At 43.7% G+C, this 25,645-nt stretch overlaps 1 protein-coding gene and 1 pseudogene across 1 annotated transcript in view; one reads left to right on the top strand and one right to left on the bottom strand.

Annotated features, from left to right (window-relative positions):
* The window catches only part of LOC125429127, a 158,240-nt pseudogene that overhangs the window by 36,730 nt on the left and 95,865 nt on the right, over positions 1–25,645 (bottom strand).
* The window catches only part of PLXNA1 (plexin A1), a 515,790-nt gene that overhangs the window by 472,629 nt on the left and 17,516 nt on the right, over positions 1–25,645 (top strand). Inside the window, 18 exon segments of the mRNA XM_048489929.1 lie at positions 2,297–2,359; positions 2,362–2,421; positions 2,423–2,450; positions 4,631–4,662; positions 4,665–4,788; positions 6,720–6,763; positions 6,765–6,806; positions 6,808–6,828; positions 8,850–8,935; positions 10,290–10,304; positions 10,340–10,535; positions 14,314–14,483; positions 18,075–18,120; positions 18,123–18,212; positions 18,215–18,265; positions 18,268–18,284; positions 21,653–21,667; positions 23,051–23,204. Coding sequence (XP_048345886.1) covers positions 2,297–2,359; positions 2,362–2,421; positions 2,423–2,450; positions 4,631–4,662; positions 4,665–4,788; positions 6,720–6,763; positions 6,765–6,806; positions 6,808–6,828; positions 8,850–8,935; positions 10,290–10,304; positions 10,340–10,535; positions 14,314–14,483; positions 18,075–18,120; positions 18,123–18,212; positions 18,215–18,265; positions 18,268–18,284; positions 21,653–21,667; positions 23,051–23,204 — 1,254 coding nt within the window.

The raw sequence follows: 25,645 nt of genomic DNA, 5'->3' as shown, positions 1-25,645 counted from the left end.
CTTCTTCTTCTTCTTCTTCTTCTTCTTCTTCTTCTTCTTCTTCTTCTCCTCTCCCCCCGACGCCACCTGCCATCCCTGGTCCTTAGAAATGGGGACAGCCATTCCAAGACTGTCCCACGAACTCCGATCTCGTGGATGGCGGATGACCAGGAGGTCGTGATCTACTGTATTAGGCAGCTATGGTGAGGGTCCAACAGCACCAGCAGCGCAAAACACCTCGGTCTAGCTGGAGTTGGACCACCGTCCACGAGATTTTTTGCTCCATACATGCCACCCGCATCTATGGCTGGGGTCTTTGAGAGGCATGTCACAGTAGAATGTGTTTCTAACACACCATACTGTGACATGCCTCTGAGTAATACTTCTGAATATACCATCCATAGATGCGGATGAGATATAAAGAGCAAAGACTACTGAACTCATAGCCACACAGCCCGGGAAAACTCACAACAGCAGGTTGATTCCATCCATAGAAAGCCTTCCACAGGTACATATATTGGGTAGCACCCCATATTTGGGATTGAGCACTTTTTTGTTGTTGTTCTAGAAATTCTGAACATAGGGTGTAATAGCATGTTGCACAATAGTGCTGGATTGTGCTGTCTCTTGTGTAGTACAGGGGGCTGAGTATGTGTGTCCTTTTGCTTTTTGCATAACTTGGCTATGTTAGGGGACACTCAAAGAAATTAACCAGGCAGTTAATGCAAAGGAACTAATGGGAAATTTACGACTCATATGTCTAATGATTGACTTGGGGACCTTGTTGCTGTAGGGTACTGTAGAAGCTAATAGCTTGACTTAGCATTTTACGTTTTTTCAGGGAAGAACTTCATAGAGGGCAATTATTGGGCTAAGTGTCAGGGGATTGCAGATGGTGTCCAACTTGTCTTTGAACTTCATTCTGATGGATGTCCAAAATGAAGAGCTGAGTGAATACTGTATAATTGTCTTCTAACCCTTTTCAGGCCTAAAAGGCCCTAAACAGTGATCAGACTGGAGTTCTTAAATGACCCTGTGGTGTGCCCTTCCAATAATTTTTTTTCCAGAGGTGCTTCTCTAGAAGCTCCCACCAGAACTAAATGGGTAGTTACTAAAGAGACATGGTATTTTCTGCAGTGACACCTCACCTATGGCACTCCCTCCCTGCACTTTCGCCCATTAGATATCATAGGCTGCAATGCTAAAATACCATTTTTTTCTGAGAGCAAGCGGCACTGAGAACACCAGACTTTACCAGACTAGATGGGTTTATGGTTGCTCCTACAGTATTTTCCATTTTAATCCATCCTAGTTAAGCCTTTTTAATTCACACAGGGATTAGGGTTGATTCTGCATGAGTTTGGAGTGGGATGGGTGTCAGCCTTCAGAAACTGGCCATTATTTTTTACATCAATTGGTTGCTGTTTTCTCGTTGGATGAGTTGGGGTTTTTTTTAATGTAAAAGCCACTTCTAGGAAATCTTTAGTTGAGTGGTGGTCTTTCAATCTTTCCTATATCCTAGGATGTGTGACATTAGTTTGATCCAGCAGTGGGTAAGATTGAAAACAAAGGATTGAACTACTGGTTATTTGTGGAAAATCCTCTAGCAACTCCAGTCCAGATTCTTACTGAAAGACAGTTAGCTGGAGGTAGGCGGTTGGAGTGCTTTTCCCTGTCAGGTCGTTCTCCTGTGGGCTCCACACCACAATGCCTTAAGTGTCTTCTTCTGCCACTTGGGTAAGCTTAGTCTGTAGAAAAGAAGATAAGGGATCTTCATGTAATGCCAGAATGTATCAATTTCCACATGTGATTCTTCGCGCTTTCTTGCTACACTGCTTTAAGATATATTATTGTTAATAATAGATGACGCAGAGTTCAAGGGAGGGGGGCATAGATGAAAAGCTGGAAACAATTTGTTTATGAATCATACAGTACATATAGGGAAGAGGGTTTTTTCAGAGGGACTTAGAGGTAAATATTAAATGGTATCTGTACCAAAGCAAACTGGGCAAGTTCCAAAGGCAATAAAGACTGTAATCACAGGCCAAATCTTGATCTTGTGACAAGAGCGGTCCACTTCTGTGTATGCAATGGAACCATCCCCCCCACCCCATAAAATGTTTTCCAAAATGGATATTGTTGTAAGCCAGAGAGTCTGTTTATTAAATACAGTCTTGGATTCAAGTTTGATTCTGAAACAGAACAGCCTACTCTCATTTCCCATTTCTTCTAGGTATCCTGTTGTTCACTCGAAATGGACTGTTTGATGTTACACCTAATGTTCTTTCTTATTGCTTGCTTCCCCTCTCTACTCTAGGAGTGTGCAGGTGAACCTCTGTTTATGCTTTACTGTGCCATCAAACAGCAGATGGAGAAGGGGAGCCCATTGACGCTATCACAGGAGAAGCCCGCTATTCCCTAAGTGAAGACAAACTCATCCGTCCAACAAATTGACTACAAAATGCTGGTTAGTGCAAGTGGGAGCCTCAGCAAAGGACTGGTTCTTATGCCAGGATCCCCTAAGCATAGCTGTTTAACAGGGTTGGTGTCTCACGCACCTGGACTGGAGCTGGGTGGAGGGAGGGAGAGGGATAGCATAGTAAGTCAGGAATGGAAGTTGAAAATGGATTAAAATAGCATTTTTGCCAAACAACTCACAGCAGTGATACCCTCTGTATTCTTAGGAGAGGCTTTTGAATTTGAAATAACTTTTCAAATGAATATTTGTTTATTTATCATGAGAATCTTAGAATTAAAAAGTTGGAAGGGGCCTACCTGAGACCATCTCGTCCAACCCCCTAAGCAATTCAAGATAACTGAAAGCGTCCCTGAAAGATGATAAGTCCAGCCTCCTCTTACTTGGGAAGGAGAACATAATGAAGTAACTGGGCAGCCAATTTAGCTTCATTTTATGCCCCATGATTTCACCCCAGTTGCTTGGGTCTCTAGAGTGGCTCACTGCATTCTCTCCTTCTCCCACATTTAACTTCTCAACTTATCACTGTGGGTAGATTAGGCTTAGAAAGATTAGATGGGTCAAAGGAAGTCACTGGCAGAGGAGCTTCCATGACAAAGTGGGGATTTGCACATGGGTGTTGTGTCCCCCTTTGGTGGAGACTTCTCTCCAGGAGCTGTAGTCTCCAGCACCCCACTAGCCTTGGGCGCTTACTCAGAAGTGGGGAAGAAGAGGACACACTGACTGTCTCTCCCTTGTGGCCTAGCAAGTTCCCAAGTGCTGCATGGTTGCCAGCCAATAGCTTCCTAATGGGCCCTCCCCCTTCTTCTTATAGGGGTGGTCCTGCCCCTTGGCCCCCATCCCACTCCAACCAGGGCCTCTGGACCTTGACTGAGCCCAACTTCTTTCTTTGACCCTGGGCTGCATAGGCTGTCCCCCCTGCCTGGGCTCCCACCTCCACTTGGAACCCTCTACCCTTCCTGCCATGGAAGATAGTGGGAGCTTGTTGCCACTTCTCCCACCCTGGCTACCCTGTGTTTGCTTGGTTCCCCCAGTGCTTTACCAGATTTGCTCTGCCTGATTAGTACCCCCTAGAAAACCAGGATGGAGGGTTGAGGGAAGGCAGCAGGGCCACTACTCCCAGGGCCCAAGGGATGTTGGAAGCGACTCTGGATGGCAAAAGGGACTTCCCAGCTGTCCCAGGGAGCCATGGAACATGAGGAGGCAACCCTGGGCAGACTAGGGGCTTCTTGGCTGGAGCCTGGAAGCCATTAATGGTGCATGAGGAGGCAACTCTGGGCAACACAGGGGCTCCCTCTCTAGACCCCAAGAGCTGTGGAATGGGGGCTTAGAAGCGGTGGGGTGGGGTGAAGGGTCAGTGGTTCTTGATGGTGTGGGGACATCCCGAGGAGGCAAGTCAGGACCATCTCTGGACAATGGGTCTCCCAGATCCCTAGTCTGATACTCCTAACCACTACATACACTGTACACACATATATGCTGTCCACCCTTTAGCCATTGTGTGCCTTCTCTGTGTATAATCCAGTTGGAAACCCCACCCTATGTCCCATTCTTTAGGAATTATTTCTGGGACCATACTAATGTTTCTTTGTTATAATGAATATTACCCACTATATGAATTAAATGAACCCTCTGTGACTACATCAATGTGCCTTTCATTTTATGGACATTGTGGGCCAAAGTATGCTGCATGGTTATAACATTGTGCATTGCCTGTGAATTTTCCCACAGTGTATGGCTAGCAACTATTTGGAGCCATGACTGAGCCTAGACAGACCCCTGATCTGATCTAACCCAGGGAATTTGTATATTTATTGTTTTGGAAGATTGGAACCATTTGCCTGGCTTGAGCGTCATCTCAGGCAAAGTAGATAAGAACATAAGAGCCCTGTTGGATCTGACCAATGAACACTCCAGTGTCCTGTTTCACACAGTGGCCAACCAGGATGCTGTTGGAATGAGAAGGTTCCACTATGCACCTTTGTATTCCCAAAGAGATGGTACATCTACTGGTCAGGGAGATGAGGCTGATTTTTTGAAGACTGTTGGAATGCTGCTTGCTCCCCTCTTTCATCACTTTCTGTGCCCCCCTCCCTGCTATTTAATCCTTAGTTTTGTGTGGCCCATTTCTTCTCACAGATATATTTACTTGCTTCTTTTTGTGTAGACTCACAGACTGTGTGAACCCTGAGAGTAGAAAATGCCCCTAAGGATCCCAGTCAAAGTCCTGAACTGCGATACCATCACACAAGTGAAAGAGAAACTTCTGGATGCTGTGTGCAAGGGGAGTCCCCCTGCACGCATGAGACCCAAAGCAGGAGACATGGATCTGGGTGGGCTGCAGGGGCAGGAATTGCTTCCTGTTTGGTCAGTGGACAGGCAGGCTGAATTCAGTTGATGATATTACAAATGACCTTCCATTTCCATTTTATTGATAATGGTCGATAGTTATATCTATCGATAGTTGTAACCATCAGGTGGAGATGTGCTCATGTGGAGTCCACTCTCACAAACAAAATATCAGGGGCCCTGAGATATATGCCATGCCCCATGAGGGGAAGGAGATGCAATATCCAGTACACTTCCATCATGTTGTTAGCATACTGTTTGATGGAACCATTAGGGTTAACTGTGGGAGGCTGCCTTTGAAGCTTGTTTGGAACACTCAGCTGGTTCAGAGCACTGCATCAAGATTGGCTGACCGGTGCAAACTACTGGAAACACATCAGGATTTGCATCTATGGACAGCACATTCAGAGTACTGGCTGTTACCGTTAAAGTTCTAAATGGGTTGGGAGTAGGGTATTTAAAAAACTGCTTGTTCCCCTAAAAGTCTATTTAGCATTTAAAGTTCTTTGAAAACGATTGCTCTGTGTTCCCAGACTACTGGGAAACAGGTAGGTGGGGGGGGTGTAGAGTGACAAGGATGAATAAACCCTTTACAGTGCTGACCCTAATTATGAAATAGTCTGCTTTGAATTGAGACCTGTTTAGAATTGCATAGTTTTAGGTTCCAAAGTGCAAAATATTTCGTTTTCCCACGTTATTTGATTTAGGATTTGTTTGTATCAGTGAGAGAGCAGCAGTGGTGCAGTGGTTAAGAGCAGGTGCATTCTAATCCTGGAGGAAACGGGTTTGATTCCCCGGCTCTGCCGCTTGAGCTGTGGAGGCTTATCTGGGGGGAATTCAGATTAGCCTGTGCATTCCCGCACCACGCCAGCTGGGTGACCTTGGGCCTAGTCACAGTTCTTCTGAGCTCTCTCAGCCCCACCTACCTCACAGGGTGTTGGTTGTAAGGGGGAAAGGAACAGGAGATTACAAGCCCCTTTCGAGTCTCCTACAGGAGAGAAGGGGGGGATATAAATCCACACTGTTCTTTTTCTACAAGGGGTCCCCTACTGCCCTGTTGCTGATGGTTGGTTTCTATCATGACTTATTTTAGCATTTTTATAGTCATTTTTTTTAACTAATTTGTGGTGAAAATATACCATTTTGTATATATTTTAACTTCTTTTATTTTATCTTTAAAAGTTGTGGTTGTGGAGATTATGGCACCTGTCTCATTAACTAATAGCACGTGGGACAGTGGATGTTATTTTTGAAGAAAAAAAAAACTGAATAAATAAGGCAGTTCAAGATATTAAATGCATGATAAATTCAGCAGCCAGCTCTGTGGCAGAATCCTTGGGTACTCTTAAGTCACGTATCTAGGGATCCAGGTTTCTGGGACCAGAGTTCACGATCAGCAACACTAAAGCAGAGTTCTTTATACTAAAACAGATTCTGCCATTGATATATCCCTAGATTTTAAAACAAGATCATTCTTCAGTCTCCCTTAAGAGGAGGAGCATTCTTCATGTGTCTTTGAATTGAAATCTAGCTCAGCATTTAATGCTTCACAATTTACAATATAGAGGAGGGAACAAGATTCAGTGGGGTGGGGATGTTTTCTATTTGCTTTGGGATTCACCAGACTGAGCTGAGAAGCAGAACTGTAAATTATCCAAGATTGATAAGATCCCCAAATTGGAGCACAGAAATGATGCATCAGTTATATTATATCCAAGCCTATGGTCAATCTTCTCAGCATAATCACTGTTATACAAGACATCTAGGGGTTTAAAATTAGGGTGTGTGAAACTAAAAAAATTGTTTGTGCCGCGCCACATTCACGTGCTTCTCCATGCCTTTCATTCTGTGATCTGTCCAAAGTGAAACCTGATCCCCAGTGACCCAATACCCCTTCTCTTCCAGCCAGTTACAGAGTGGCAGGAGGACAGGATAGCTCGGATAATACTACAGGATGAAAGATGTAACCACCAAGATGGAAACTATTGACTGGAAAAGGCTCAAACACCCTTGCCCATTACCAGGTGTGGTTGCCCACTGGGTTTATCCATAGAGATGTGGCAAGAAGAAAGTTGGCATTTTAGTGTAAGGTTTACTTAGCTTGGATGCTTTCTATATACACTGTGAAAGTTGGGATTTACAGGCAGTCACTTGATGGTTATTTGTTTTTGTTGCTTCAGAGTTGAGGGTGGAGTGATAGGTTAGATTTAGGGTGAGGGATATATTTGTATGTTTGTAGTATTTACCAAATCTGATAACTATGGAGTTATTAATCCTAAGAAAATCTTACATTTTGATTAAATGTAGTGGTTCTCAACCTTCCTAATGCCGTGACCCTTTGATACAGTTCCTCATGTTGTGGTGACCCCCAACCCTAACATTTATCCATTTTACAGATGGAGAACACTGATGCAGAGAGTCTTAGGCAGAAACCTGTGAAAGGGTGATTCGACTCCTAAAGGGGTCCCAATTTTAAGGTTGAGAACCACTGAATTAGATGCGCTCAAATAAAATACTTATTCTCTCAAGAAGAGGCATGTAAATGTGAGTACGCTAGTGAAGGCTACAAAATCTGGGGGAAACAACACTTTCCGTAACCGAGACTCCTTCAAAACTTCCTTTTCCTGTTTCTTAGATCTGGTAGCGAGCTTGGACTGGATGTGGGATACATGGGATCTCCCAAAGAGAAACTTTTATCTTAGTGATCTAGTTTAATATTTATAGGTGAATGTTTTCCCAAGATATGATGTGCCCTTCCATATTGAGAGTGGGCAGTGCAAGCAGTTGGATGGGTTTCTTGTTCTTTAAAGCTAAGGAAATGTATCTATCCAGCCCGTTTTGCCAAATCTGAGAACAGGGGCCATTTGTGCCCCTTTGGCACAGGTTCAAGATTCTGCAAGTTAATTATCTCACCACACTGTAAAGATACTTTAGAGCCACGAACAAAACACTAGTGGTTTCCCCCCACATTTTCAGTGGAAGATAGTTGTCGTTTTAAGCACTGTTACTTGCACTGAATTACAATAACACTACAATCATTGCTCCATAATAAAAGGGCATGGTTTTATATATGCATCCAAATAAATTTGGTGGGGATTCTTTGTACAAAGCGGCTCAAAAAACAGCAAAAGTAAGAGGGCTTTAAAAATAAAGCAAAAATTAAAAAAAGTTGTTCTTTTAAAAAAACTTTAAAGAAATTCTTGATCATTTGAATGTTCAAGTTTTGCTTTTTGCTCAATGGAAAACGAGTACAAAGAATGCCATAATCGTGGTGGGTTCTCACAGAATTTCCCATATCATCGTCCACATCATTTTTTTTTCTGAATCCAGCCTCTGTCACAGGAGTGTGAAGGAGCAAGTCTGGCAGATATTGTGGACAGAAATAAACAGTTTAAGAAAACGAAGCAGATGAAAAAGAAGAGGGAAAGAGTTCACTGTCAGGCTTGCCTCCGAGGGAGAGCCAATGCTCACTTCCCCATTAGGTGTAACTGTATTGAACAGGCCTGGGGAATAGGAATGGCTCTTTCCCAATGGATCAGAACTTGAGACATTCATCAGATTTCTTGAATTTGGGTATCCTCTCTGAGAAAAAAAGAGGTCTGTCTGCCAGGGCCCCTCCTCCTCTGCTCTGAGCACATGGCAGTTAGCCCCATGTACCTTCCCATACAAAGAAGTAGTACAGTATTCTTCAACTTTTGAGAGAGCACTGCACTGTATGTGAGTTCTGGAAGAAATGTCTTAAGAAAATGGGATGGGGAGTACGAGGCACTGAAGGAGTAACAGTATGAGTTCAGAAAGCTGCAAACAGGCCTTTGGAATAAATTGGTTTTACCTGGAGAAGTCTAATGAGGTCAAATCGTTCACAGGTGATAATACATGCTCTCCAGCATTGTAATTCTGTTGCAGGGATCCTAGAGACATTGACCCCATACAATATGTGATTTCATCTCACCTTGCTTTCCAAAGAGACAGTTGGGATGGCTGACCAGAGGTTACCGAATCTCAAAAGTGATTTCAGTTTTGTTCTTGATGATGTTCCCTGTAGGTGACAGATGGCTCCTGTGTAGCATTGGTGCCCAAGCAGAATTCGGCCTACAATATTTCCAACTCCTCCCGCCTTTTAAAGTCACTGTAGTATTAGATGTAGTTGGAGTGGGGAAGGAGCACCTCACATTACCTGCTTTCTGTCCACAGATTCCAGGAGAGTGTGGAGTAGAGGGATCAGATGAAGGAAGACAAGAGAAATACTTGACTTTTTCATTTATGCCCCTTCTGGTGTTCCCTGTATCAGCCGAGCTAAGGTTTCTTGGCTTCCGTTTTAGGTATTATGTTGCTGGTTAAAAGTCTCATGCAGCTACATGATAGCTAGCTTTGTTCTGATTAATTACCCTTACAAAATGTGTACTTTTGCATTAAGTTCTCCTCATTTGAGTCATTGGCAAATAAGGTAATCTTGCCAGTGCAAAGTTGATTGAAATAAAGCACACTATATATATATTATAGCAAATCAGCCACAAGCCCCTTAAGAGGAACGATGAATTATTTAAAAGCTACCATATTGCAAAATAGATATAGGGTTAGGAAGCATTTTAGAGTATTTTGAGACCTGTGGTCTGAACTAATTCAAATTAGAGAAAATGTTCTCTTGTATCCTTGACTTTCCTTCCAACGTGGCTTGGGGTGGGGGAAATGGCACGTTTCACAGTTAGTAGGGATGCCTGGCTTTAAAAGGGATTTAAATACAGACTGTGTTTGATGAAGGCAATCTCTTCCCGTGTCCTTTTAGAAGAGAAGCACAGTCAGTAAAAACAAGCAGAGGAGGGTTTGTGCATGTCACTGAAAGTTGCAGAAACGACAGGCATACCAGGCTGATGCCGTGTAGGAGGACACAGTGAAGACCATGGCATTGCCCATACTGCCCTGTGGTCTTATTAATCCCCAAACTTAAAACTAGCAGGTGTTGTTTGTAATGAGAGAATGCATAACTAATTTAGTTTGAGTGAACTATAACAATGACATGGGCAATTTGGCAAGGCTTAGTTATAAGCAGTTCAGCTCACCTTCCATCTACCGGCAGCCAAAGGGCCAATGAAAACCATTCAATGTATTGTCGAAGGCTTTCACGGCCGGATTGAACTGGCTCTGGTGGGTTTTCCAGGCTGTGTGGCTGTGGTCTGGTGGATCTTGTTCCTAACTTTTTCCTGCATCTGTGGCTGGCATCTTCAGACTTCCCTCTGTGATACACCTCTGAAGATGCCAGCCACAGATGCAGGCAAAATGTTAGGAACAAGATCCACCAGACCACGGCCACACAGCCCAGAAAACTCCTGGGGTATCAGAAAACCATTCAGTTTATTAACTCTGATTGGCAGATTCTAGAGTGCAGTCCAACATGTGACATATACTCAGCCAAGATATGGCGGAAGGCATTGTTCCAGACCAACTTCAGAAGTAGAGGGAGGGACTTGGTTATGGTCAAAGTCAGGCAAAGGAGGGAGAGGTGGTTCCCATCGCATGTGGTTTCCTCACAGAGAGTATGCTCCGGACAGCCAGCAGCCCAGATAGTCTCCGTTCCCGGACTCCCATGATCACCCCTGACCTGGAGAGCGGCACCAAGTTGTGGCATCTGGTGAAAAATCATGATCACATGGATCAAGCTTGAGAAGGTGATGCGAGGGCAGCTCAAGATGAAGTCTCAGAAATCTACTTGACCCGACTGCTAGCCACCAAGGTAAATCAGACAGAAGGACAGACTTCCTAGGTGTGTTTCAGGCTTGGGGCAGAAGTAGAGATTCCTGCCTGATCACTGTTTTCTGTATTGTAAATCTTACAAAGAATATACAAAGGATAATATATTATTTGTTATGAACACGTTTTGACCCTCCTTTGGATTAATACCTACCCAATAGTTATAATAGGTTGCAGAACCCATCACAATCTGTGCTGCAGTACAGAAACTGATCCCTGCGATTCTGCCGTCAACATCAGCCACTCATGGTATTTTCTGCCTTGAAGAAAATGATTTTCTGTCTTTCTCCCCCCCCACCCCCGCCCACTCTCTCTGTATGCATAAAATAATTAAATGTTGGGATTTCAGTGATATCAAATTGAAGTTATTTTTAAGCAACACAAACAGTTTCTCTTGTGGGTTGTCCCTATTAAAACGTTCCAAATTGTTATAGTTATGGTAAGAAATAGAAAAAAAACTCCCCATGTTCCTCATAGTGTTAAAAGCAGTACCCAGACCCATACTTAGAAGAAAGTTCATCAATGTCTGGGAAAGATTCTGTAATGCGGGGTGGAGCACGGGGACAGATTCCTGATCATTGGTGGTTGTATTGTAAAACTAAAGGTGAAGCTCTCCTTGATTTTACTGAGCTAGATGTTGGCATTTCCACTCTCCTTCCCCAAACCCCAGCATGAAGCAGAATGCACCTCAAGGTGAAGGTTTGCCCTGTCTCCATGCCTAGGGAAGCTTCTTCACCCTAAAAGTTTTTCTGGTTTTCTTGTGCAGGCTGTTACAAAGGTGCAGGAAGAGGACTCTGTGAGGAAAACAGATTAGGAACTTCATCTGCATGCAACTAATCTTCGCCGGACAAGATCAATTCTTCTTCCCACAATCCCTCTTCAATACGGTTGCTCCTGCACTCCACATGGACATATGCAAACAAAAATTGTATCTCTGGCGTCAATGTGACAGGCCCCTTCTTTGATGACAAAGGACCCCACACTGCAGAACGCTGCTTGTTTCTGGTGATACAAAGCTTTCCCTGTCAGTTACGATGTTATTTGGATAGCAAGTGCTTAATGGCAGCTTTAGGATTTGCTGCTGAGAGGAAAGTTTGCTATATTCTAGGTGATTGAAGAGTACAGAGATCCACTTGCGAAGCCAAGGGGATTTAATAAAACAACAAAAGAAGAATTAAATTTATATGCAGCGATTTGTGTAGGGTTTGCTTTAGCTTCACTAGGTCTTCTGTCTCCAGAGACAGGAGCCTCACAACTCTATCCAAGAGGCCCTTCCCCCCAACATGTGTCACAGAGAGGCGGGGAAAAAAAATGACAAAGCACTCTGCCCCTGTTCCAACCCAGCAACTCTGAGGAAACACCACTGCTGGAGGTCTCAGGAAGGAATATCAACCTCCATTTACTTTCCTCCCTGTCCCAGGAATCCTCCTGCCACCAATTTCTGCACTCTAAACAATAATCGGAAACCAGAAGAAGCAGGCAGGAGGGAATTTACTGTGACTTGGGCCACGGGTGATTCAGCAGGGCCATGGCCAGCTACCACTGTCTTCCCATAATGGTCCAGCTTACAATTCTGTGGAGCAAGCCCCAACTCTGTGTCATGCTTTAGATCCAGTGGTTTCTCTCCAACCGGGGGGGTGGGACCCCTTTGGGGGAGTCGAACGACCCAACCCTTTCACAGGAGTTAAGCCCTAAGACTCTCTGCATCAGTGTTTCTCCATCTGTAAAATGGGTAAATGTTGAGGGGTTGGGGGGTCACCACAACATGAGGAACTTCAACTTATTGAAGAGGTCACAGCATTAGGAAGGTTAGAGAACCACTGGCTTTGGGCTCGATGATAATAAAAGCAAACCCCTAGCTGGCAAACTTTAGAATTTCTAGCTTTGTTCTGAACCTTTCAAGTAACCAGGCAGGAATCTGCAAAAAACTCAAACTGAAATCTTTTCCTAGATGACTGGTGATCATAATCAGACCGTTCATTATCATTCTCTCTCTCTCCACCCTCACCCCCTGATGTACAGCATCCAAAGGAAACTCCCTTGGGGTGCTGAGAGCGTGACCCTGAACCAGTTGTAGGATGCCCTCAGGTCCTTCTGGCAGCTCAGGATATGCTGGAAGTGTCCTGGGCACACTCCTTTCATCTCTTCACCTACCTAAAGCAAAGCACTGTTTACATCTGGCCAAGAAAAAACAGCTGCAAAAGACTAGTTTTGCATCCCTAGCTGTTGTGAAGCAAAACCTACGAATCCCAGCCTCAGGCTGCTGCAATCACCCCTGATTTCCACTTGTGCTCATTGTTCCATACGCGTGATAGGCGGCTCTCATTTTACCAGCACTCTGCCATCAGCCAAAGCAGAGGCAAAAAGGGGAGCTTAAAAAAAGTCCAATGGCTTAGGACTTCTCGTTAACATATTAGCCAATTGCTGCACTAGTGTCTGATGTAAATCAAATGGTCAATAATATAAGATTTGTGCAAAAGCAAACAGAAATGATATTGTCAAATTCCGAGAGCTGGAAAAAAAAATCCCACATTAATTGCAGGAGCTGGCATGCAAAGGGGCACAGCGGAACCTCTCTTCGATACTATGCCCAAACCAAATCATAAATTGTAGTAATCTGCTGGAGCAATTAATTATCTTGTTGCTGGTTGGCTGTGATGTCGCTGCTGTTTAACTCAGTGCAGTCTGAACACAGACCTTGGCCATTCGAATGTATTTCTAGATTCATTTAATGCATTTCATCCTTCAGTGGTTATAATTCTATATGGGATGTTGGATAATAGCACTGCATGTTTATCTTTCCTAGGAAGAACTCACAGCCTTCAGCAAACCTAGCACAGGTTCCACTTGGAAAGGGTTGCCTTGTAGCCAACTCTCTCTCTCCCTGTCTTCTTTTTCTCTGAACCAGAAGAATGTCTGATAAAGCAGGATAATCCTGGGCTGGGACCAGTTTCCCAGATGTTGAGGAAATCAGAGTGACACTTCTTTATCCCTCCATATGGGAGTTTTGAGATGAACCCAATTTTTTTAAGGATAGTACTGACAGCATGGTATACTGACTTTTGACCAGCCCATGGCTAAAGAGGTCCCTACCTTTGATGTGTATGTTATTTGCGAATTGTTTGAAATCGAAGATTCAAAGTGCTTTTGTTTTGCTACAGGGCAAATATGTGAGAAAGCTCGTGACTGACAAAATGCTTCAAAGAGTCAATAAGTCGCCTCAAGGCTGTTTCTCAGGAGGAATTTCCTAAAATGCCAGTTATCCACGATAAAGAGGACAGCTCAGGGGAATTCCCATACCTGTTAATCGCGATCATACAAGTCTTCCCTGCAGATGGCTTGGCGGCATGGTCCCATAGTAGGAATCATTGGATATGCCTTATGGCATGTTCATGTTGGCCCCTTCCGCACATGCAGAATAGTTCACTTTCAATCCACTTTCACAATTGATTGCAAGTGGATTTTGCTATTCCGCATAGTAAAATTCAGCTGCAAAGTGGATTGAAAGTGGATTGAAAGATGCATTATTTGTGGCACCATGTGCAAAAGGGGCCATAGAAGACCTCTTCCCAGTACATTCTGAACTGTTCTGCTAAGCCCAGTAAAGGTATCTGTGGCATTTATGATGTCTGTGTCCCTTCCTTTAGAGGATGAGCTTCCTGCCTTTAACATTTGTGAGATCCTTATCGCTTCCTTGCGCACACTGCTGCTGCTCTGTCTGTATATGCACTTAGCAAATGTTCTGCCTGCTTTATGTCTAGGGGACCTTGCAGAAGTTTGTGGATGACCTGTTTGAGACTATCTTCAGCACCGCCCACCGAGGGAGTGCCTTGCCCCTGGCCATCAAGTACATGTTTGACTTCCTAGATGAACAAGCTGATAAGCACCAGATCAATGACCACGATGTCAGGCATACCTGGAAGAGTAATTGGTAGGTGGGGAAAGAAATGAGAGAATGATGGGGATTGTTTTCAGGGGAATTGTTGCTTTCAAGCAGATGTTTCCAGTCACCTTTGTCCCAACATCCTAACATGCCTTCCAGGCTTTTCTCACTGCATTGCACCATGTTTCCAAAAGAAGCTTATATCTATATTTAAATTAACATTCCAATCCAATATTTTTCTTTCGCCATCGTATGGGAACCCGAAGTTCCCTAAACATAGTCCACGTTTCCACTAATTTCCATGGCTGGTACTGCCTCATAAAATGCATTGCCATAAAATGAGGTGTCAGCTGTTCTAAAAGTGATCCCCTTCCAGACACGTTTTTTTTCCCTGACTTAATACCGCCGGTGGCATTTTGAGGAAATAAGGATGGCCGAGGCATCCCCATCAATGCAAACTGAGAGTCTCCAAAGAAAAGAATCTTATCTGACTGCCATTCAGATTGACCTTCCCCATCCCTGTACACGAAAGGTGTGCAATAGGGCCATGCACAGGCAATAGCTCTCTCTTGAGGGGGTTCTTAAGATAAAGAGAAAAGTGTCATTTTGTTATTCGATTAACCAAAACAGCGAAAAAATACCCCAAACTAGGTCGCTTTGAGGGAGGCAGAAAACCCAAGCAAATAATGTTGAGAAAAGCTGAATGGTGGGTTAAAGAGAAAGAAAAGGGGGGATATGGGAGATTATCCTGCTTAACCCCATGAAAGTGCAAATCCTGAGGTGGAGGACTTGAAAGGAATGGAGATTTTTGGATTGTTCCTACCCATCTGCAGTTCTTCATGGACCCTCAGCTTTGTACCTCTTCTCATTGTGGCAGTGTGGTGTAGTAGTTAAGAGCAGATGGATTCTAATTTGGAGGTTTGATTCCCCAACTCCTGCATTCCTGCTGGGTGACCTTGGGCTAGTCACAGTTCTTCAGAATTTTCTCAGCCCCACCTACCTCACAAGGGCGGATTCCGCATGGCCAAAAACAGCGGTGTGAAACCATTTTTCACTGTTTTCACACCACTGTTTTTCACCCGTGCGGAATCCGCCAAGGTGTCTGTTGTGGGGAGAGAAAGATAAAAGGAGCTTGTAAGCCAACTTAAGTCTACTTACAGGAGAGAAAGGCGGGGTATGAATCCAAACACAATTTTGCTACTACCTGTGAAGCTTAGCACGGTGTCATCTGTGTGCTTTTTTGCACAAGCCCGTAGACCAAGAGAGCCACAGGATCAGTCATGCTATCCATCGGGAAGGAGACACAGGAGATTTGTGCAGCCTCAGTGGGTAGTGGCAAGGGGGTAAATGCTCTGTCGTAGTTAGGGCTTTCATTTCTCTCCCCTCTGTGCTATTCCTTTCTGCCGCCTTGATGATTTCATTGCTCAGATCCTCTCGCTATTACTTGGGGATGAGAACATACATTCCCGTCTCTGGCATTTGTTAAATGGCAGCCAAATTTACTTTTATAGTTCAGTAACTGTCAGTAATTAGCGGGGCAGAAAAGAGAAACATTTTTTAAATGGAATGATATGAGTAGCATGGAGACACTTCGAAATAATTTATCCTCTACTTTGTATATTAAAGGAAGTAGCATTTGCTGGGAGGGAGAAAGACCTTGAGGGGGTGAATTCCAAGTGATGCCTGGATTCTAATTCCACTGGAGGTCCAGGAAGGAAGGCTACTGCATACTAAATGCTCACACTTATTTCAGGGTGCTAATTCAATATGTGGAGTTAATTTCATAAGATCGTTTCTTTGAAATTAAAATAAGTATGCTCACCGGACCCTCTACCCATATTACCGGAAGGTGTGGGGGAGGGGGGCAGTGACATTTAAGTGAATTGTATTGAAGTGCTCATTGAGAAAGTAACACTATCTGAGGCTGCTTACCCCTTCAAACTACAAGATAGAGATTAACAGGACTCCACACCAGAATTCTTTCTACACTTAGAAAACTAGAATAAGGGGGAAAGGTTCTAGCTTATATGCTTTATTTATTAACATTTAGGGTTGTTGTTGTTGTTGTTTTACTTTTTTGTATGCTGTGTTTTTTAATGGATGTATTTATGTAAGGGGATGTTTCAGTGCTGTGGCTGCCTAGAAATCCTGTATATAGGCAGGGTGTAAATGTAAAAAATAAATAAAAACAACCAAAATAAAACAATTTGTATCCTGCTGCCTATCCATGTGGCTCAAGATGGCTTTACAGCAGCTGTAGTTAAAACTAAACAGCGGTTAAAACCCCAATTTCCCTCCAACCCTAATAAAACCCTAATGCAATAATAACATTTAATAAAATAGAGAAAATGTATTTAGGAATCTTTTCTTAGTAAGGATTAGGCCCAAGAAATGTGAGAAATTTGGGACAGCAGAATGTCCAAGAATCTGTATTCTGGGGCTGGGTTGCTAAAGACCTTTATCAGAGCCTACAGCAGTTTCCAAGCTGGAGTTCAAAGAGCAATCTGAGCTTTCCAGCCCTTTTCAGGATCTCAGATTTCCACTGGGGAGAAGGGAAGGTGCTGAGTAGGCCACAGCCCCTGACCATATCAGGGTGGAGGGAGAGGTAGCATGAGTGGTTAACGGCAATCCTCATAAATCTGCGTTGCCTGGTTTGTGAACAAGGATCAGAAGAGGAGGATCAGGTAGAAACTTTGAGCCAGGTGGAGGAGGAGATGAAGTGGGAAGAGTTGGGAATTAGGAATTTGGTAGAATAAACTGCACCACCCTGACATCCAGAGGTGATATACCACTGGGAACACACTTCTCCATCCCCCTCCCATTAAAAAAAAAAACTTTGCAAATGGAGAAGTCATCAGAGATAAAGGTCGGTAGCCCTGCCCTCTGTTCAACATGCAGGGCATTTTAATATAAAGAGAGCATTCAGAAATGTGATTCCCCATTTGCCGTGTACTCTTCCATCCCAGTATTTTGCCTCCTCACTAAAACTTCTGCATGTGCACGAGCTAGAGCTTTGTTCAAGAAAGAGAGGCATGTTGTGGGCTGGAAGGAATGGGATTAGGAAGAAGTCCTGCTCATCTTCTAGCAGTGGTTTGGCAGCTAGAACCCGCAGCCATTAGAGACAATAGGGTCTTCTACTCCTTTAGGAGGTGAAATGGAGAGGCTGATGGGAGAGGGATTTATGTTTGAGAAGTATACTTTTGCATAGATGGCAGTTGTCAGAAACACAAGGAATGCTGACTTTCACCAGTGCTTGTACAGAAGAGCAAAATGACAGAAATCCTTGATGTGTATTGGTACATCCCAAGGAGGCTAACTTGAGTGCTTTTTTTGCTAAATGGCTTTATGAGTAATTTCCACTGTGAAATGCCCATTTGCTCACTGGTATTTCCACTCTGCCTTTGGATAGAAGTCGAAGGTCAAAAGAGCTGCCAAACGTTGTTACCACAAGCATTAATTATTGCTTTCTTTGGAGGGATGTAAAGAGGGATATCCTGGCCTATTTGCTTTCTTTGGAGGGATGTAAAGAGGGATATCCTGGCCTATTTTCTGGGGTTCAGACTTGGCTCTGTTGGTAGCTGCTAACGATTTGTTTTTCCCAACCTAACTGTCTCTCCCTTTCTTTTCCCTTTCCAGTAGTCTACCTCTGCGTTTTTGGGTGAATGTGATTAAGAATTCCCAGTTTTGTGTTTGACATTCCACAAGAGAACAAGTATTACTGATGCTTGCCTATCAGTGGTGGCTCAGACATTCATGGACTCCTGCTCAACCTCTCTGAGAGCACAAACTGGGGAGAAGATTCTCCCTCCAACAAGCTACTATATGCCAAAGGGACATCCCCAATTACAAAAGAGCTGGGTAGAAAGGGTGAGTGGTTTCAGCAGTGGTGGGAAGCTGGCTTGAAATATGCAGTTAGAAGAGGCAGCGTGGCTTTTGTAGATTGGCTGCAGAACTCTGTAAAGATAGACAGCAGCTTCTAACAAAGGACTGCCAACTAAGAGTTGAATGACGAACACATCTCATTAGTCATCACTTGCAATGGATCTTTTTCCCCACAGCGAGGAACAATTGCTCTCAGATTTCACTCATAATTAAGGACCAAAGTAAAATGGTACATTATTGCCTGGAAGATGGCAATCCCCAGTTGAAGTTTAGATTCTCAAGATTCATGATGCACAGGATTTTTTGCACGATGGGGAGAGAGGCCTTCCCAAAGGCCTCCCTTGAGCTCACCATTTTCTCATTCTGAAGCTATGGCCCAGTCAGTTGCCTATTTACCGCTGTGAGAAAATCTACATGGATTGTTAAACTCCATGTGGGCTCCATGTGGTTTCCCCAAGTGGGACCAAATGGCAACTCCCTAGTGCTGTTTCAGATTGAAAGACCTATCTGGGTGATACTTAAGCCCTGTATAACTGCAGAGTGGATTTTTTGTAATGCACTTTCACGTGCTGGGGCTGCCTTTTAGGATGGTCCAGAAACTTGAGCTGGTGCAGTGGTTTGTCTGGGTTCCCCATGCAGCACATCGCAGCCCTTGATTTGGAGGAAGTTGCACTGGCTTCCAATGTGCTACTAGGCCCAATTCAGAAAGCTGGTATTAATCTATAAAGAGCCCTAAATGGCTTCGGTCCTGGGTACCTTGAGAGAACACGTTCACCCATATATTCCTGCCTGAATCTGGAAATCGAGGGAGAGAGGCATCTGGCTGTCCCACTGCAACTTTGAAGGTGAGGGAGGTAAGGGGAGAAGCCCCACTACACTTGTGGAGATGCTCTCTCACCAGAGTCTTGCCAGGTGCCTACTATCCTGGAGTTTCAGTGCCTGCTGAGAGACTGACCTCTTCACCCGGGTGTTTGGCTAATTCTCTTCTCCCAGAAGATAGGGAGACCTCAAAGATGTCCTGTACACTCCTTTCCAATTTTTGGCGTGGATTTGGAGTGGGAGTTTTAGAGTTCCACATTGTTCTGTTGTGTTAAGATTGGTTTTATTGTATGGGATATTATTACTTATGGCTTTTAATTGTAACCATGAGAGACTGTAGTAAAGGGCAGATAGTGAATCTAAATAATAAATAATACTGGGGTCCTGATCCAAATTGGCCCCACTGTGCCTGAGAATCTAACACGTTTTCCTAAAAGGTCCCAGCCGTCAAGATAACCTAGAAACAGTGAGTCATGTAGCTAAGGCACTATCATCATAGAATCCACTTTGGAAAATGGAGTCAAGGTGGCAGCTATTTATAATGAAAACCATGCAGTTGTGATTTGCAGTGTCTGGGTAAAATCTTTGCTGTAAGTGTGCTCGTCTTGTTATCCTGAACGCTTTTTGTTTAAATCATTATTGCTGGAATTTGTTTACACAGCGGAAAGAATGGCCCCAGACTGGAGCTAACACAACCCCTGTGAAGATCTATTTGTTGCTGATGTATTTGTTAATGTACCAGGCAAAATCAGAAAGTTTTTCTACAGCAAAAGAAAGAATTTTAAGAGAAAAGTATAAAGTAAAAAAAATGGAACAAACTTCTTATCCTTCCCACTGTGCTGTTTGCAGGCCAAATTATGAGAGGTTTTCTTGGAGTCCCGAGTCCTAAGAAAAGAGAGGGATGCTGTTAAATAGGTTTGTTCAGAGAGTTGTCTTCCACTTGCGTGCCGGATGCTTTGCAAAAAGAGAATTAGCAGAATTTTAATATTGCAAGACATATTGATGGCCACAGAATGTACGGATTGTCAGGATTTGGAGGTAATCCATTCGTATGTTTCTGGGAGAACTGAGGAGTGTGGTGCCTTGACCTTCCACCCCGTCGTCATGAAATGGATGAAAGAAGATTTCAGTGCAAGACTGGCAAAAATGAAGCATCCACATAAAGCCTTTTCAGGGTCCTAAGTGCTTGACCAGCAGCAGGGAAGGCTCAATTCCCTCTGTAGTCAGCCATTCTCTGACGTGTTCCTCGTTTGAGATGGAATTCTTGTCACTGCCATCTATAGGCACCTTCCTCTGCCACACTTCAAGAGCATCTGGCCTCTGGTAGGAATTATCCTGGATAAGCCCTTGGAATCTCCCTCAGCATCTCCCACAGGAGATGGGAGCGGGTTGATGCTCACCTTCACAGGAGCCAAGCTGTCATGTGCTTCTGACTCAGCACTGTTCCACTTCAGTGTAATCTGAGAGATGATAATGATGACATCTGAACCACAATCATTGCTATGCTACAGCTTTAATTCAGATTCAGATCACGTTAGCACCTCTTTCTGATTGTGAGAGTGAATGAGATTGCATTCAGAATTATTTCTGCGAACAGCCCGCCTCACTCCTTCTAATGAGTGACTAATGCACAGCAATTCAGCTAACATTGTGCCTGTATATCAATGAATAAGCAGTTTGGTCTGGGCTGTTGCTTGTTCCCTTTTAGTCTCTAAGCTGTCTTTTGTATTGCTAGCCTGAACAACCAGCATTCATAACTTCTGTACATGTGAATCTGCCTGATACCATCAGCTCTTTGGTTCCTCTAGCTCATCATTGCCAAATCTGGCTGGCAGCAGCTCTCCAGAGCCCTCCAGGTGAGAGAACCACTGCTACCTAAAGATCCTCTCAACTGGAGGTGCCAAAGATATAAACCTATCACTTTTTGCAGATTAAAGGCATGAACTTCACACTGGATCCCCTTTGCCATGCTATGTTTTATGGTATTACAACTTTGGCTCAGCACTGTCTATGATTGTAATGTTTAATGATGTTATCTTTGCCGGTAGCGTTTTATCTCCTGTTTGCTTTTATGATGGCATTCACTAGCTAAAGGTATTTCTAAGTTCGCGATCTCTAACTTTGCCATCAGGGTCTCCCAAAAATAAATCTTTAAAAATGTAAAAAATTCTGAAATACCGAATTTCTTTTTCACTATTAAAAAAGCTCCATTTTGTTACTACTGCCATTTGTTATCTTGGATTTAAGAATGTGGTATCTGCCACTTGCGCCTTTAAACCTCACAAAGGGACCCTCTAGGTTCCAGATAGAGAGCTGGAGTGGGTTGCAATGTTGTTTTATTTGTTTTGTCTTAGGTCTCCAGAAGCTCTTCTGGTGAAATCTGGTGCTGGCAAGTAGCATGCATTATGACCCACTTCCGCGACATGCAGAATAATGCACTTTCAATCACACTTTCAATGCACTTTGCAGCTGTCTTGAGCGAATAGCAAAAAAATCTACTTGCAAACAATTGCTTGAAACTGGATTGAAAGGTACATTATTATTCTGCGTAATGTCTTGAGGAAGAGGCCTATGTCATCTATAAATATATAATACTTTCTGGTCTCTGCTCTACCAGAAATACAGACCTTGGTTCATACAGCTTTGCCTTGCAGAAATATCTTTTTTCTCTCTCCATGCAATGTTTGTTTTTGGTACTCTGACATCCAAGCCGATGAAGTTCTGAGGAATCTGAAAACTTACTTTACTGTTTTGTCATGATTTGGTTGGTAATGCACTGTCTTTCTGTTGCTGGAGTTCAACTGGTTTTCTTCGCATGTAGCCATTAGTAAATGAATCTAAACAAACTGCTCACCATCAAGAATGCCCATATGAAAGGGATAAAAGAAATGCTTCCCAGGCGAAGTTTTTAGTTGGGACAATGGAGTGGGGGAGGGCAGGAGCTCTTTTCCTACACCACAGCCCTCATTCCTGAATCAACAAGCTTTTGTGGCACTTGAAGTAGTTGTGTTGCCACAGCCAAGCCACAGCTGCTGCTGAGCGACTTGCCAAGTCCCTCATTGGTACCACATCGTAAGAAGTTGTTCAATGTACAGTTTGGACCTAAGATGTCTACTGCACAAGTGTGCTGTTCTGCTCAATTCCAGCAGAGACTCAGAACAGCACCGTGGAACCTCCTGCAGCAGATACCCACTTTTGTTCCAACTGCAATGTAGGAAATCATTTTTGGCATGATCCATGTACATTTTTCCACAACATGGACTAAAACATTCATGTAGATGAATATGTAGAAAATTAGGCCCCCATCAGCACTGTGTGGTTATACTTACTTATAACTTATTTAAATATTTCTATCCCTGGCTTTATTCCAGCCTCTGTGGACTGATCTTGTATCAAATTTTCAACCACACATCCAGTCTTTGCAGCGGCAATGCGGCTCTTCTAGAATCAAAGCCTTGCACCCCAGGTCTTCTGCTGATTCTGAGTGTTCCTTGATTTGATACCTACAGAATCTAGCAGTTCCTCTTGGTTTTGTCTATATACCCGGTTCACATGGAAATGAATCCTGCCATGTAGCACCCACCACATTAGCTTAACAGATTTCTTAATTAATCTACTTCATTCAATTCTGGTGGATGAAATAATAGTAATATCTTCTCTGATGGAGTAAACAAGAAGAAGTTCTGACTGCAGTTGTTGGGTATAAAACCCAAAGGAAGAGAATGATGTGGAGGAGAGGAGTTGGATCTGATCTTCCCTCACATGGTACCCAATAGCTTTATCAGTGTCACCAAGTAATTCGCAATTCTTGGAAGATTGTCTTCTAGAAGAAGATTCTCCTACCCTCCTGTCACATGTTTTCTTTTATTTTCCAACAACATGATCTTTGTCCATCTCCTGCTCCCTTGCTGCAGATATTATGCAGATATTGCTAAAATGCACAGAGCAATCAGCGATCAAGACATGAGCGCCTACCTAGCAGAACAGTCACGGTTACACCTGAGCCAGTTCAACAGCATGAGTGCACTGCACGAGATCTACTCTTACATCACCAAGTACAAGGATGAGGTAAGGGTCAGAGGACTTTTAGATATGGCTATCCTGTAATTATTTCTTTTGAATTGCCTAATAATAGATGGTATGCCTAGATATTACCCACTGGTACAATAAAGTCCAGAAGGAACCCCTAACTGGGTTATGAATGATCATTTCAAAATACCCAGGAATACATAATCTTACGCTCCTCATAGTTTGAGACTCGATTGGTAAATAACATTAAATTTTGTAACATGCCCCATTTTCAGCACACTAATGATTTTACTTATTCATCACAGCCAGCCCACCTGGTTTTAGAAATGATGCTTAAATTGATCCTTATGAAGTGGTTGAAGGAAACACAAGAGGAGTGTGCTCAGAATCTGGCACAGGCATTGTCAGCTGGAGTCGAAGTCTCTCATTCTTCTTCTCATCCACAATCTTTTTCCTTAGCCCTGGATACAGCAGATGTCACATAAAGAGCATCCTGATTATTTATCTGTGTGTCTCTTCTCCAAAGACTTGCTCAGATATGGCCCAGCAAAACCTTTTAGGCACAATACTTCGTTTTCCAAGGGATAAAAGCCATCCAATATGGAGGCTTGTATGGCTGAGTTTATGATATGTAAAAGCAGTAAACCCATGAGTACTAGTGGTGTACTGGTTATAGGGACATGGAGTATCCCCAGGTGCATGCTGTTTTGTGCCAGGCGCCCCCCCCCCCCATGATGAAATGGTGTGTGTCTGAGCCTTCCACCGCGGCGCCCCTCCTGGGCTCCCTGCACGCCAGCTTCTGCCCTCCCCAGGCCCTGGGGAGAGCCGGAATTGACCTGTAGGGACGTGGGGGAAGGCAGGGCTCTGTGGCAGTAGAGCCCACCTGGGCTACCTGCCGTTGCACCACACTTTCCCAGGCTCCCTGCAGGCTGGACTCTGCCTTGTGACCTCTCCCAGCCTCCCTGCTGGCTCCTGTAAAGGGGGTGGGGGGGGCGGGGGGGGGGGGGGGGGCAGGGAGGCGGTCATGCCCCCAGGCGCTGTTTAGGCCCTGTACGCCACTGATGAGTACACACTGTTTTTATTGCTGAAAGACTGGAAGTTAATTCAGTGTAGTTTTTCAAATAATTATGTACCGGCTTACAGCAGGAGGCTGTCCCAGAATACTTGTCAACTATCAAGTGTGGCTTTTTATTTACTCAAGGTTTGATTTCATGTCACCACAGTTCCAGTTCAATGTTCTAACCATGATACTGTTTCTCTACTGCCTCCAACAAATATCATGGCTGTGTATCTGGTTATCCCCCTCCCATTCTTCAACAACTCTGCGATGTAGGCTAATCTAAGGGAAAGCAACTGATTCAGAGCTACCTCCAATGCAACTTTATGCGGCTTTAGATTGATCTAATTAACATTGGGATGAGTCTGAAGTAACTGTTCATGCAATTGCACAGTTAGTAGATTAGAATCCAAGTCTCCATAGTCCTACTCAAACTCTTTAACCACTTTAGCACATTGGCTGCTGTTGACATAGCTATATTGTTACCAAACTGAACAGGTAAATAATAAGTAATAATACAAAAAAAACCCCCCACAAGCAAAGAACAAAAGCAAATCCTTTTGACCTCTCCCATGCCCTGCTTGGTATCCAGTCACTTCTACCGATTTATAATAATGAACTATGGAACTATGCTAAAGCAGAAAGAATAGCTCTTACCTTCACACATCATCCCCTGTTGGATTCTGCTGGGCAATTTCAATGGGAGTGGGCTCTAGTGACCTTCTTTGTAGTCCCAGGGAATATTTGCTGTCATAAGAGAAACTCTTTAGTGGGCTTCATGGATTTTAAGAGTGAGCTCCCAAAGGCACCTGGTGGGCCACTGCGAGTAGCAGAGAGCTGGACTAGATGGACTTTGGTCTGATCCAGCTGGCTTGTTCTTATGTTCTTATGTTCTTAGTGATTAAAAACCCATCTGCTGTAATTGGTACAAACTTTGTAAAGTACCTTTCAAACATATTATCTGCAATCTTTTATTAAAGCCGTAAAAGATGTAACTCTAATAGTAACGTGATCACATGGATTTTACTGACCTGCTGAAAAGCAATGAGAGCTGGGGGACAGCAGTTAGTGAAAGCCTTGCTAAGCAGTTCTGCAGGGTTGTCTGGGCAAAGACTTAACTGCCTGGTTGGGGCAGCCTAGCAGCTTCTGGTTATGAGAAAAAGTAGGAAAGAGAACTCTTGGAGGAGGATATTGTGTACTGCAATGGATCCAACAGATCTAATTGAATCGTGTTAACTCCATCTATCAGGTGGGGTGTTAGCCTTTGAAAACGTTGTTGGTTCTGAGTCATGGACTTAGTGGATTCCTTTGGGCCCAGTTGCTGTATTTCAGTAGTAGAGAAATAAAGGCTAACATGTACCTGACTGCAGAGGTGGGATCCGACCAGTTCTCACCACTTCTCTAGAAGTGGTTACAAATTTTT

Source organism: Sphaerodactylus townsendi, linkage group LG03, assembly GCF_021028975.2.
Source record: "Sphaerodactylus townsendi isolate TG3544 linkage group LG03, MPM_Stown_v2.3, whole genome shotgun sequence".
Taxonomy (NCBI): Eukaryota; Metazoa; Chordata; class Lepidosauria; order Squamata; family Sphaerodactylidae; genus Sphaerodactylus; species Sphaerodactylus townsendi.
This window is presented reverse-complemented; position numbering and strand designations above follow the sequence as displayed.